Genomic DNA, 12,761 nt, shown 5'->3' with positions numbered 1-12,761 from the left:
CACAAACATCTACTGATCGAATTATTGTCTTTTTGTCTATTCAGTACATTTTCAACAGTAACTCCAGATGAAAGTTTTGCTTCCTACAAACAGACAGAACCTCACAGAAACAAACAGCTACAATCCAGGTACAATGACTGATAAGAAATGTCACAGAAAATCCACAGAGCTCATCACATGACGTCTGCTACAAAGATGCGGGAACCGTTCTCAAAGACCATGGTTCTCGTCACACAGTCACGGCTAAAGGAGCTACACACACGTCGAAAAACACTCATCAGCGTGGACAAACACTCCTGCCCTGCTCCACTGACAGCAGCAGCCTGCAGCACATTTGACTCATGGAACAAGCCGCCATGAATCTGCATCATGCCTTCCACAGAGCGATGAATGAAGCAATGACTGCTGAGTGACAGAGGAGCAGCAGAGGCGATGCAGTTGACCAGGAGCTGGGCGGAGGCTGCAGGACAGGGTGGGTGGGGAGGTGGTTGCTACAAAGCCAACCGAGGCTCAGTACTCACACGCTCCGGCTGCTTTGGCTTAAACACACGTTTAGGCTCTGATTTCTTTCCCACTGACAACGACAGCGATAATGACTGCTGGTAAAGATGCAATGAGAAACTGTTAAACATCTCCATCAGTGGCAGAAGGTCACATGTTTGCTCCAGCCTCCCCCTCTATGTGGCTCCTTAAACACTAAAGAAAATAGCTGTTCATGTTCACGCTTCCTTTCATCTGCCACAGAGGAGATTCAATCAATAGAAAGAAAATAAAAACAGCAAAAATCATATTACGTGTGAAAGTTGACTATTTCCTCCTTGTATCCCAGTGCAGTCGCCCCAGATACAGACATTTTTTAGTACAGTGTTAAAAAATAGCAAAATGTTATAATTAAAAAACCAAAACTTGAGCAAGTAAATGTAAAGCACATTCACCCTATGTATCCCTGACAGGGACACAATCCAAAGAATTTGCTTGAAACATTCAGTAAGTTCAAACATTGTGCTTTATTTTGAAAGGCTATTCATAATGTTTGAATGAAGATGGAATAGAATCTAGTTTATTTCAATCTACTTTACTTTATTTTATTTCAATGAGTCAAAGTATTAAACAATTCTAAAAAATGGAAATGGGGCAAAAGAAAATAATATTGATGTATTTTTACAAATCTTAGAGAATATTTGAACACTTCAGAGGTTAAATGACTCACCTGAGACGTGTCGTTGTCGCTGTGTACTCCATTCACGGACACGTCTTGATTAAGCGTAGTTTGGTCCAAACTGGTTCTGTGTTTGAGAGGAAACTTTTTACTAAATAATAGCTTTAGATCAAACTATTAAAAAGAAATGTCTTTACCTGGCTTCAGAATCATGGGCCTGAGTTTCTGCCTTAGACTGTGTCACCTCCTCCACCTGTGGAGGTGTAGGGGGCCTTCGAGCTCTCTCCTCTTCCTCTCGCCTCCTCTGCAGCTCCTGCTCCTCAAGCTTCAGTGATAGAGAAGCAACATTAAAAGCCACACAACACAATAAGCCAGATCTGCAAGAACCTAAAGAAAAAAGCGTACTGTTGTGAGTCTCTCCAGCTGCACAAAGCGTTCCTCCCAAGCAGTTGCCAGCTTCTCAAAGGCTTCGTGGCGTTTGAGGAGGCTTTCAACTTCGTCTACATTTGTTCCCAGTTCTGCAGCTCGCACCAGAGGTTCCTGTCCTGCCAGCCACGATTCTGCCACAGAGGCATCCCGCCCAAACTGCAGCACCTCCAACACTGAAGGACAGCAAACAATAAATAAACAGAACAATCAGACCGTTTCATAGATAAACTAGATGAGTAAATTCCAGAAACAATTGGATTATAAAGAACACAAGCTGTTTTAAAAAAAGGATCAAATGCTGCCATGTCTTTGCATGGTTGTGTATTTATATCATCATTTACAATTCAAAACAAATCCATTAAATATTCATATTTTTGTTTCCAGTGTCAGTGAGCTTTATTAATATTTGATACATTGCTTTTAAGGACAACCAATGGACTTTCTAAGGAAAGATAAGTTCAGAGTTTATGAATCCATTTTTTAAAATCAATTTCCTTTCTTAACCTCTTAGCTTTAACTGTTAGAAACATCCTTTAGTTTTCATTGTTAAAAGAAATCCAAGTTTGCAAACCTATCTGCAAATAATTCATCTTGTCCTGCCACTTCTTGTTGATCTCGTCCCTCCTTTCCTGCAGCTGAGCAAGTTTCTCTTGGATCTGTGGATCATGGAGAAAGGAGAGGCCTGAGTTCTAAAACAGACCATAGTGATCACATGTTTATTGTATGATGGTCCACTTAAACAGTTGAAATTACCTCATCAGCTGCATAATGACTTTTGTTGATGAGGGCATTTCCCATATCAATACTGGCAGTGAAACTGTCTGCCCTGGTATCGATCTCTGATTTGATGTCTTGATGATTGCCAATGACCAACTCTGCAGAGGATACGTCCCTGTGAGCAGACAGAGGAGACGCATTCATGATTCAAATTCTTTGTTCCTGCTCCCGATTCGTTATTGGAACAGGGAATGGGAGTTCTACCTGGGGCTGTCGTGTGCATCAATCTGCAGGTTAACACCGTCCATCCAGAGCATGAGGTCTCGCACCGCGTTGAGGAAGCGGAACTTCTCCACGGTGTCCTGCAGCAGCAGTCTGCGGGACTGACAGGCCTCCTGCAGAGCCTCCCAGGCAGAGCTCACAGCGTGCTCACTCCTGTGAATGTCATCAGCTTTTTCACCAGCGTAGGCTTTCTGCAGCCTTGCAGCATCATCCTGCACCTGGTTCACCTGAGAGTTCAATCAGGGGGGAGAAGAAAGTATTTAGTGTTCCACGTTTAGAGCGCCACAGCTCTGTTTTGATGACCCACCTGCCAGCTGAGGGCCTGGATGTCATTTTCTAAAGTTTGGTGCTGTCTGTGTAGATGCTTGACAGTGTTCAGGTCCCGACCGAGGTCTGCAGGAAGAGCTTCTCGCTTCTCCTTCACACGTCCGAGCACCTCCATGGCATCTTGATGGAATCGGTGCAGCTCGTAGGAAGCTCCCAGCATTTGTGTGCGCGTGTCTATAAGCTCCAGCAGGTCGGCCCAGGCCTCGTTTAAGCCATCCTTCCACTCAGCCACACTGGCGTTCTCAGGGTGGCCAGACTCGATGAGGTCGTCTGCTAATGCATTTACACCATCCACACGTTCTTGGCCAATCGTGCTGGTGTCACGAGCAAACTCGCGGAACTTGTCTCTTAGCATCTATATGAGAAAAAAACAAGAAAGCCACCAGGTTAACTTCTTAAAGTTTTTGCATCTTCAAATCTACTCAAACAGAATCCACTCACAGAGACGTGTTCATAGTCCTGCCCCAGCTCATGGGAGCCAGCAACCATCTCCCGCTCAGCGATCCACTGCTCCAGGTCGTCGACCTCACGCTTGAGTTGGGTGAGCCGCAGCCTCTCCTGAAGTCGTCCACGCCGCTCCTCAGCCAGGTCCTTCAGACCTGCATAGAGCTTGTCCACCTGGGCTTGTCGTAAGGTGATTCTCTCACTGGTTGATAGAAAACAACAATCAGAATGATCAGTCTTTGAAAGCCATGTTCCACTGATGAATCTCTTCAAATGTTTTTTAAACTTTTTTCAATAGAAACATTTATAGAACATCTGGACCCAAACTTGAGTGTCTGACCTCTCTGGGTGTTCATTTGTGACCATGAGGCGACTGCTGTTGGCCAGCTGGTGGATGGTTTGGGCGTAGTCTTCCAGGGTTTGTTCCAGGATCTGGTGCTTCTTGACCATGACGAGAGCGCTTTGTTCATCCTGGAAGACGAACAGGAAGTTACAGCCGGCTGTGAAAAAGATTTGTTCTGTGTCTTTAGTGGTTTCAGGTCACCTTGGCCTTTTCCTCTGACATCATGTGCAGCTCTTGCTCTCCCATCCAGGCCTCTGCCTCAGCGGCATCAGCATAGAACTGCTGTGCCCGCCGGGCCTCTAGCAGACGTGTGTTGCGGTTGTCTGTCTCTGAAATCAGCTGGTCCCACAGATCCCTCAGCTCTGCAAGCCGCTCCTCCAGAAGAGCCTGTCTCTCCCCATCAACCTGGCTTTGAGTCTCGCCTCGTTTCAGGATGTCATCGATGCGAGGCTGGTGGCCTTGTATCTCCTTCTGCAGGGTCTGATTTCCAGAAAATAGCACATTCAGTAGAGGAAGACCCTAAACTAACCTTTGCAGTTTAGATTGGTGTTTAGAACTTGTTAATATAGTTTTTACCTGGTTCTTCTTGATCAGCAGCTGAACAGTAGAAAGGTCTTTTCCATGTTCTGTAGAAGTTGCCAAGGGCATCCGCTCTGTGACCCACAGCTAAGAAAATTACAGAAGGAAGAGTTATTTTCTCAAAGTAAGTTTCATCTATTTCTTTGTTGGTGGAACTGCTGGAACAATCCTCACAATTTCGTCCTCCAGGTCTCTGTTGAACTGATGTGCTTCTTTGGAGGCGAGTAGCTTCTGCTTCCTCAGTCGGAGGGGCTGCTGAAGGTTTGAGAAGTTGTCAGTGACTTGTCTCTGCTGGCCATCGATTTCTGTCAGCCCAGCATCTTCCTGGGACAGAGCGAGAGCCTGAGCCTGCAGGGACTGCACCTCCTTCTCCCTGACCTCCATCTGATGCTCCAGCATCTACGCAGAGGCAAAACATGCACACCATGAATCTTATGACTGATTTTACCTTATCCTACAGACATCAATAGTGGCTAGAAAAAGTGTTGAACCAGCTGCCATCATAAGAAAAAGCCATCATTTTACCTGTTGCTTCTTAAGGAGGATGTTGACACTGGTTAAATCTTTTCCATAGTCATCGCTGTGAAGCTGGCTCTCAATATTATTCAGCCAGCTGCCAAGAGCGGAGCAGCTCTGTGTAAAAAGCTCAGCCCTGTTGGCATCAAACAAGCACTGGGCCTTGGTGCGGGTCGTGCCCTCTACCTCCTCCCACTGATGCTGCAAGTCCTCCAGGATCTGCTGGACCACAGGTTTCAGTTCAGGCTTCTCTGCCACCAGCGCCTGACCCTCCTTTAGAAGGAAAAGAAAAAAGGATGGAAGTCAGAATCATTGAACTGCTTCTCTGGAAATGTGTCTTAGTCAACGTGCAAAGCCTTGGTTTTGTGTTAAAGCTGACGCACACAGCTGATTTTTAAACCTACTAACCTTATCAATCTTATCCAGCCAGTCTTTATTGGAGGCCAGCTCTGCCATGAAGGCTTGGTGTTTCTGCCACTTGCTGTGCAGATTCCTGGCCTCATCATAAGACATGTCCTGTGCTGTCAGCATCTTCTCATTGATCCACAACGTGAGCTGCAGAAAAACACAATATCCTTACTGAAAATGTTATTGTACATCAAAATCACACTGGTGCACCTTTATTACTAGTGTTCCCTCACTATGTTGCAGGTTTTTTTTTTAGTTTTTTTTTTTTTTTTAACAGTGCATTGTGTTCTGCATCCTGATTGGCTGTAGACCTTGACAAGCATTCATGTCTCCTTTACACAATGTGATCAGTTTGCCAGATTTACACAAATCCTCAGTTGCAAGCAGATCTTTGTTTTCATCCCTTATCACTGGACTATTTTTTCAATGAAGGTTTAAATTTTGAGAGTTCAAACAAGAGGGAAACATGCACAAATATTACTGCATCTCTGAGAAAAGTGTATAAAGTATGTAGTAAGGGGTTTAACAGCCTTAACATATTTATGATTATTGTAAAAAAAAAAAAAAAAAAAAAGATGACTACTACAGATTCCACCTATCGTGGGTTATTTTTGAAAACGTCACTCCTTCAATAAACGAGGGATGAATGCAATCTATAAAACAAAAGAAGCCTGTTCTATTAAGGTAACATGTCTAAACTTACATTTTTTTGTTCATTAGACCATCTGTTCATCTAAATTGACATTTTTACCTCTTGTCCATCTTGGAGGAAGTGCTGAAGTTCACGGTTGTCCTTAAGCTTTGTCAGCAGCTCTTTTGCCATTTCCTTGTTCTTATTGTGCCTAAAGAAAACCAGGAAAATATCAACTTCATAAACATTTCGTTAGATAAAGATAATGTTTTTTGAGGGGGGGGGGGGGGGGGGAGGGGGGGGGGGGGCATATTTCAGTGCTGACCTTTCCTGGATGGAATCCACTTTTTCCTGAATCTTATCAGAGTTTGCATTGGAGTCATTAATGAGGCGCCGTCCAGAATCCACCACACTGTTTATCTTCTCCTCACTGGCCTCTGTGGTGGTGAGGAAGTCTTCATGCTTCCTAATGGCCTCTTCTGCCGCTTGAAGGTTGGTGGGCATCTCTGTGTGGTGGAGGACATACTCCTACACAAAGACAAATAACATTCTTCATTTCTTCATGCATGTTACATCTTTACATCATTGTGATTTTTGATGAGGGAACAAAATGCTAGTGATTAGGCCTGAACAATAAATTGCAAATTTATCGTTATCACGATACCAAGCTGTGCAGTACGCATATCGCAAAAGACTAATAGATACATTTTTACAGTAAATGTAAACAATCTTATGGCAGCTTGAAGTGTTTAACAAATCAAATAAATCCATTTAAGTATTTAACCAATCAGATGGAGCCCTTTTATGTTAGATGTTCACCTCCTTTGTAGACGAGGAGCATTTGGAGTGTAGTTTAAGCTATGCTGACTCTTATTTAAATGTAATAATAAAATATTAATAATAATAATAATAATAAAACTGTTGCAGTAAAATAGAAATCATGTTTTTGGTTGTTTTGGTATTTGTTCATGTGTCGCAAGTTATATCATCATTGCAATGTTGATCACTAATATCGCATTTCGTGAGTTTTCCTCAGATCGTGCAGCCCTACTAGTGACTTAGATCAGCTGTATTCCATTAAGTGACTACAGTGGCTGACATCCGTCGTGTGAAACACACTGGAATATTTGCCCTCACTATGAAAGCAGAAGTCGGCCTGTCCTTTACAAAGTGACGAAGTTGCAACCCAGGATCACGAGGCAAAGTGTGTTTCATTTCCTAAAGGAAGTTATTGCTTCCAAAAGACGCCTTCCGAATATAAAAATGAGTCATCGAAGAAATTCAATACGACCCACAGACAGACATGACAAAAGGAAAAACAGATCAAGCTGAAAGTGAATCCTGCAGCTTTTTAATAAAAAAAAAAACTATTTCTCCATTCTGCTTGAAACTAGCTATATCGGGTCTGACAGCATCCCACTGTTTGTAGGAGTGTTTTAACAGAAGGCACATTATATAGCTGTGGATAAGGAAAAGTTTTATTTGCCCAAATGTGAGTGTTTGCATAATATGGCTATCCCAGGGAGGGTAAACTAACCAGGAGACATACAGACAGATGGAGAGGCTGCCTCATCCAAATATCACTAAGGAACAGGCTGTAAACATCGTTTGCAAAAGAACACTAAAAATGTCTTATATTTGCCCTCTGGCCCAGCTCTATTTTGACATTTTGTTTCACTAACCTGGCTGTTCAGGAATGCTTCTGCCTGCTTTGCATCTCTCATGAAACCCTGGAAGTCAAAGCCCTGAGCCAGAAGACTGTGGCGGTTCTCCCACATGCGCCGTAACTCGTGCCAACCAGTGTCCAATGCCTGGAGCCTCTGAGCCAAGAACATGTGCTGGGCATCTGTCTGACCTTGAGTGACCTCCTCGCCAACGGCACGCATCTTCTCATAGTCCTCCTTATAGTTGTCAAGTTCATTCTTGATGCTCTCGTGTTGGGTGAGCAAATTCTCAGCCTCGGGCAGTGAAGTGGGAATGTCTTCTGAGGCCACAGCCGTCTGCGTCCGCGATAGCCAGGACTGGAAATCATTGAGGTCTCGAAGGAAGCCCTGAAGTTTGCTGGCTTCTCCTAGAGATTCTTCTCTTCGCTTCATGGTGGCATTGAGCTCCTCCCACACCTCCTGGATCTCAGCCAGCCGTCCCTGAATCTCTTCCGCCTGATCGGGATGCTCACTGGCAAGCTTCCCTGCCTCACTTTTCAGGTCATCAAGTTTACCCTGAAAAGTGAGGAAACCGTCATTACATCAACGATAAAGTCCACATTACTTTGTCTGGTAGCTGCTCCATCTCCCTCTGCTCACCTGAATCGCTTCCAGGTCTCTCTCCATGCCAGTAAGCTTGCGCTGCAGTGCCATTACTCCAGCCAAGTCATTGCCCAAGCTCTGAGTAGACTCAATCACTTTAGTCTTCTCTTTCATCCAGGATTTGATCTCATTACACTCAAGATGGTAATTCTGGATGTTCAAAGCAGACTCCAGAGCCTGTTTCTTTTGACCAGCCAGTTGTTCAAACTCTGCCCATCTAGAGTGAATAAGGAATAAGCAAACGGCATGTTGAGTAAAGATGATTGAAATAAAGTAGCAAAGGCTTCTCCAGACTAAAATCTTTACTCTAACCTGTTGTTCAGTTGGTCTCTTGTCTGGTGGATCTGGTCTTTGCGGCAGTTGTCAGAGTCCAGCAAAAACTCTGCCACATCGTTCACATGCGTAACGCGAGCGCCTAAGTTGTTCATCTCCGGTTCAAGACTTTCAAATCTGGAGTTGTAGAAAAAGACACGTTTTCTCACAGAAACAATAAATAAATAAATAAATAATAATAAAGAAAGAAAGATCAACATATATCATATCATATATATATCAACATCTTTTCACATTTAAAGTAGGCTGTAAAAATGACATAAAAAAATGTTTTGATAGAAATAAACCACAATTATAATTTTTAATCTTTTTAATTTAACAGAATTGAAGAAATTACTCTATTTTTAAAAATAATACAAATTTCCAAGGATTACAAATTGAAGGAGCTTGGAAAAAAAGATGAAGTTTATCCTTTAATCCTAGTTTAAGTTCTTGCCTCTTCCCCTCACTAACCTCTGCTGTACAACCTCCAAGTCCTCCAGTTTGGTGGGGATCTCCATGCCATCCAACCACTGCTCCTTCTCCTCCACCCAGAGCAGACAGGCGTCAGCTTCGCTGAACATCTGATAGAGGGACAGGGCACCGTCCAGGGCCTGACGCCGAGTTGCTGACAGAGATTCCAGTTCTTTATAGCTCTGCTCAATCGCAGGGAGGCGACCGTCGACCTGCAATAAACAACAAACAAACATTGAAATGCTGGGAAGAGTGTGTTGTTTTGGGAAAATGAAATACAGCACACATACCTGAGGGTGGCTCACATAGGCCTGAGGCAGAGCTTGAGCCTGTTCATGCAGAGTGTTGATGAGGGGGCGGTGGCTTTGGATCTCCTCATCTATTTCTCTCTGTTTGCGAGCAAGCGTTTGGGTGGAGAACTCATCGTGTCCCAACTCTTGACTGGACAGCTGTCTAAGAGTCTCCATAATCCAGGCCTCCATATCATTAGCATCAGTTTGAAACTGGTGCAAGGCCACTGCTTCTTTGAGGCTCTGCTCTCTGAGCTTGGTTGTCTTAGGAGAAAATTCATAGAAAATTAATAAATGTTTTATTTTGGCATATATAGTACACATAATACACACTCACTTCCTCAAGATGAGCCCACTGTGCACGGATGTCTTGAATCCTCTCAGTGACCTCTGAGGCTCCAAAGTGTCCCTCATTTATCAGAGCTTCTCCTGCAGCAATGCTGTTGTTGAGGGGCATAAAACGAGCGGCCATCTCATCCCTGAAAGCTTCGTGTTTGCTGAGCAGATGCAGGGCAGAAGTCAGGTCACGGCCACAGTCCCCACTGGCTAGGATCTGCTCCTGCTCTCTGATCCAGGCTGCTTCCTCTCCCAGATCCCACAGAAACTGCCAGAGGCGCCGTGAGTCTTCCAGGCGTTCTCTGCGTGCTGAAGCAAGCTGACCGAGTTCCTCATAGGCTTGACCCAGCCGCTCAACCTTCTCACCAACTAGTCCAGGCTCACAAGGCTTGTAAGCTGGCAATTAGAAAAGCCAAAGGTATGCAACATGAATTTACTAGGCATTGAAAGAGCAAAACACAAAACTGTATTATAGCTACAAAAACGCGCAAAAGCCTTTTAGAGGGCTTACCCTGCTCATAGGAGGAGAATGGCTTTGCGGCTGCCTGCACTCCCTTGATCCTCTCTGCCTGAGCTGATATGTCGGCCTCCACCAGATTGTGCTTTTGCAGAAGGTCTAACACATCATGCAAATGTTTACCGGTATCTTGAGATTGTAAACGTCCCTGAAACAGACCAAAAGTCCAGTGCATGGAATGAATGGAATGAAGGAATAAAGTTCAGCAAAAAAAACAAATTCAACAATACAACAAAGCTGGGTTATGCGAGAAAGCATGCTTTAGCTAAACCTTTATTTGAGCATACTATCTAGACTCCAGAAGGCAGCATTAGCAGGTGCAAATATTGGATGAAAACATTATTTGGCAACATGGCATGATTTTGTAGCAAAAAAAAGATTCTGTCCTACTTCTGAAGACAAAAAAATGTTTACAGCCACTATGGTGTAAAGACTGTGAAAGAGACATGTACAGAAAATAAAATGCTAAATTTGGCAAAGAGTCAAACTTTAAAACCACTAATTTGCGCAATATTTTGTTGAAGGTGGGAGTGGTGGATGTGTGGGAAGTGAGAAGTGAAGGCATCTGGTTATCAGAAGCACAACTCAAAGACTTTAATGCCTGTAAAACAGGCAAAAGTATGTTCGTTTTTTTTTAGGTAAAAAAAGGTAGATCAGTATAAATGAAAACAATATTTCATTCAAAAGAGTAATAACACAAGCCAGATTTGAACTTTTAAATACACTTAGCCAGACGTTTTGAATAGGGTTTATATTTCAACCTAGGAACTACTAAAAGCTAAAGACTAGAACACTACTGTTTGTAAATCCAAATAAAGGAAATTAGGATCACAGCACAGACCTAAGGCCTATCCTGGGTGAACTCCTTAAATGCACCCAATAGCATGTCAGTAAAGCCTGCAATGGGAGGCAACAGCACTCAGACCAGACCCTAAAAGCTAATTACAGCAGTTAAGACTAAGAAGCAACACCAAAGCCGTTGGGGATAAAAATGAACAACATCTTCCGTAACTGAGAGGATTAGTAAACTCCTTTTAGTTAATTAGAAACTCAAGCAAAATCCATTTTACACACTTTCCTTCAGTTTAAAACACGATTTAGGCCGTTAGCATGTAAGCTCTAGATTATTTGAATGTTTACCTGTTCATCTTTCATCCAGTCTGTAATGTAGCGCATCTCCTGAAACAGTCTTTGCAGGTCACGATGGGCAGTCAAGCGCTCCCTGCGAGCAGCCAGAAGCTCTTTTAGGTATTCCCAAAGCCGAAGCACGTTATCTCTGCGTGCAAGAATTCGTCGCACATCGTGGTAACCCTCTGCTTCCAGCTCTTTAGCCACATCTTCCACCGCAACCACGCGCTCCAAATACGCATTAATATCTGTCTCGATGGCTTCGTGTTTACGTGTGGCAGCTTCTACTGCACCCAAATCTGTTCCAAAATTATCCTAAGAGAAGGACAAAAAGTCAGACTGTAACTTTTATGTACATTGGGTTAAAACATGCTTCCACCTGTGGTGGGTTTTATCAACTCTCAGGGATAAAGTCAGGCTGTTTACCTGAGAAACCAGTCTCTGGTTCTCACTCAACCACGTTTCTCGCATAGCGGCTTTCCGGTCGAAGCGGGCCGCCAGCATCTCCAGCTTCTCCTGACGAATCAGCTCATTTCTCAAAGCCAGCTCCCGTTCATGCTCAGCCTTCTCCAGTCTTTCCCATGCCTGTCACACAAACAGAAACACAGTGAGGGTAATGTTCAGCAAAGGCACTGCTAACAATTTAGCAGCACATAGTAATGTTGTTCTATGAATATGGTCAAATGTTCAAAGAATAAAGTTATATTCTATAACTTTATTAATGAAATAAAGTTATATAATATAAAGGATTAAATAAGAAATGAATGTGTCCATTTAAAAATGCTGTTCTAGTATCTTAAACCACTCCAAGTGCCTTTTAGCCACTTTCCCGTAATCCCACAGCATCTTTTGGTTTCTTTCATGTAGCCCTTTTTCTTTATCATACACACACCCCATTGCCTTTGAACTCATACCTTGTTGATGTCAGAGATGAGTTTTCCTTCCTTTGGCACGTAAACCTTTTGATTGTTTGCCCTCATCTTGCTTTGAATCGTAAAGAGGAGAACTTCCAAGTTCCCTTTCTCCGTAAATCTGTGGACACAAAACGCCAACGCTTGTTTGCTTTTCTTCAAATCTTAGATACCCAAGAAATAAGACGGAATATTTCAGTTTGTACTCACTTTGGGGGTTTCTCTACTGTTCTGTAGGAGTTGAAAGCCTGAAGCTGGTTCTGAACAGCATTCAGTGAGTTTGCTAGCTGCCGGTCGTTGAGCGTCCCTATGGTCTGCTCGATCCACTGCAGCAGCTCAGATGCCAGGGTCTCGTACTTATCTATCAGCTGGTCAGCCTCAATAGCGTAGTCGAGCACCTGCGGTCAAATACTGTGTGATTTTCTGACAAAACCCTTACATTATATGTAGACAGCGTTGGTTAAGATATTGATGTACTGTTTCAAACACACACACACACACACACACACCCAACCTTGCCAATTCGTTTGCCCTCCACTGCCAGAGCTTTCATCTTGGAGAAGTAATGGTAGTAAGTTGCCACATACGTGATGATGGACTTCTCATCAGGCTGATCGACGTTAACATCTGTTTAAGCAAAAATAAAAAGAGA

The 12,761-nt window shown here is 43.4% G+C and overlaps 1 protein-coding gene across 6 annotated transcripts in view; it reads right to left on the bottom strand.

Moving 5' to 3' along the window:
* LOC101155789 (spectrin beta chain, non-erythrocytic 1) overlaps positions 1-12,761 on the bottom strand; it is a 45,872-nt gene that overhangs the window by 4,082 nt on the left and 29,029 nt on the right. For 3 of the 6 annotated variants that reach the window (XM_023962901.1, XM_023962902.1, XM_023962904.1), the window contains 29 exons: positions 12,624-12,736; positions 12,320-12,507; positions 12,113-12,230; positions 11,625-11,783; positions 11,211-11,513; positions 10,065-10,218; positions 9,555-9,949; positions 9,218-9,481; positions 8,928-9,139; positions 8,454-8,591; positions 8,139-8,358; positions 7,518-8,054; positions 6,161-6,363; positions 5,956-6,046; positions 5,205-5,351; positions 4,806-5,069; positions 4,455-4,679; positions 4,278-4,367; positions 3,903-4,181; positions 3,699-3,829; positions 3,356-3,560; positions 2,895-3,269; positions 2,570-2,814; positions 2,342-2,480; positions 2,160-2,244; positions 1,565-1,761; positions 1,357-1,484; positions 1,211-1,286; positions 522-599 (listed from right to left, as the gene is read on the bottom strand). In XM_023962901.1, coding sequence (XP_023818669.1) covers positions 522-599; positions 1,211-1,286; positions 1,357-1,484; positions 1,565-1,761; positions 2,160-2,244; positions 2,342-2,480; positions 2,570-2,814; positions 2,895-3,269; positions 3,356-3,560; positions 3,699-3,829; positions 3,903-4,181; positions 4,278-4,367; positions 4,455-4,679; positions 4,806-5,069; positions 5,205-5,351; positions 5,956-6,046; positions 6,161-6,363; positions 7,518-8,054; positions 8,139-8,358; positions 8,454-8,591; positions 8,928-9,139; positions 9,218-9,481; positions 9,555-9,949; positions 10,065-10,218; positions 11,211-11,513; positions 11,625-11,783; positions 12,113-12,230; positions 12,320-12,507; positions 12,624-12,736 — 5,759 coding nt within the window. The remainder of the gene's footprint in view (positions 1-521; positions 600-1,210; positions 1,287-1,356; positions 1,485-1,564; positions 1,762-2,159; positions 2,245-2,341; positions 2,481-2,569; positions 2,815-2,894; positions 3,270-3,355; positions 3,561-3,698; positions 3,830-3,902; positions 4,182-4,277; positions 4,368-4,454; positions 4,680-4,805; positions 5,070-5,204; positions 5,352-5,955; positions 6,047-6,160; positions 6,364-7,517; positions 8,055-8,138; positions 8,359-8,453; positions 8,592-8,927; positions 9,140-9,217; positions 9,482-9,554; positions 9,950-10,064; positions 10,219-11,210; positions 11,514-11,624; positions 11,784-12,112; positions 12,231-12,319; positions 12,508-12,623; positions 12,737-12,761) is intronic. The other 3 variants (XM_023962905.1, XM_023962906.1, XM_023962903.1) reach the window with 2 other exon arrangements.

Source organism: Oryzias latipes, chromosome 14 (assembly GCF_002234675.1).
Source record: "Oryzias latipes chromosome 14, ASM223467v1".
In the NCBI taxonomy this organism is placed as follows: Eukaryota; Metazoa; Chordata; class Actinopteri; order Beloniformes; family Adrianichthyidae; genus Oryzias; species Oryzias latipes.
The sequence above is the reverse complement of the archived record's forward strand: the minus strand, read 5'-3'. Positions and strand labels throughout refer to the sequence as shown.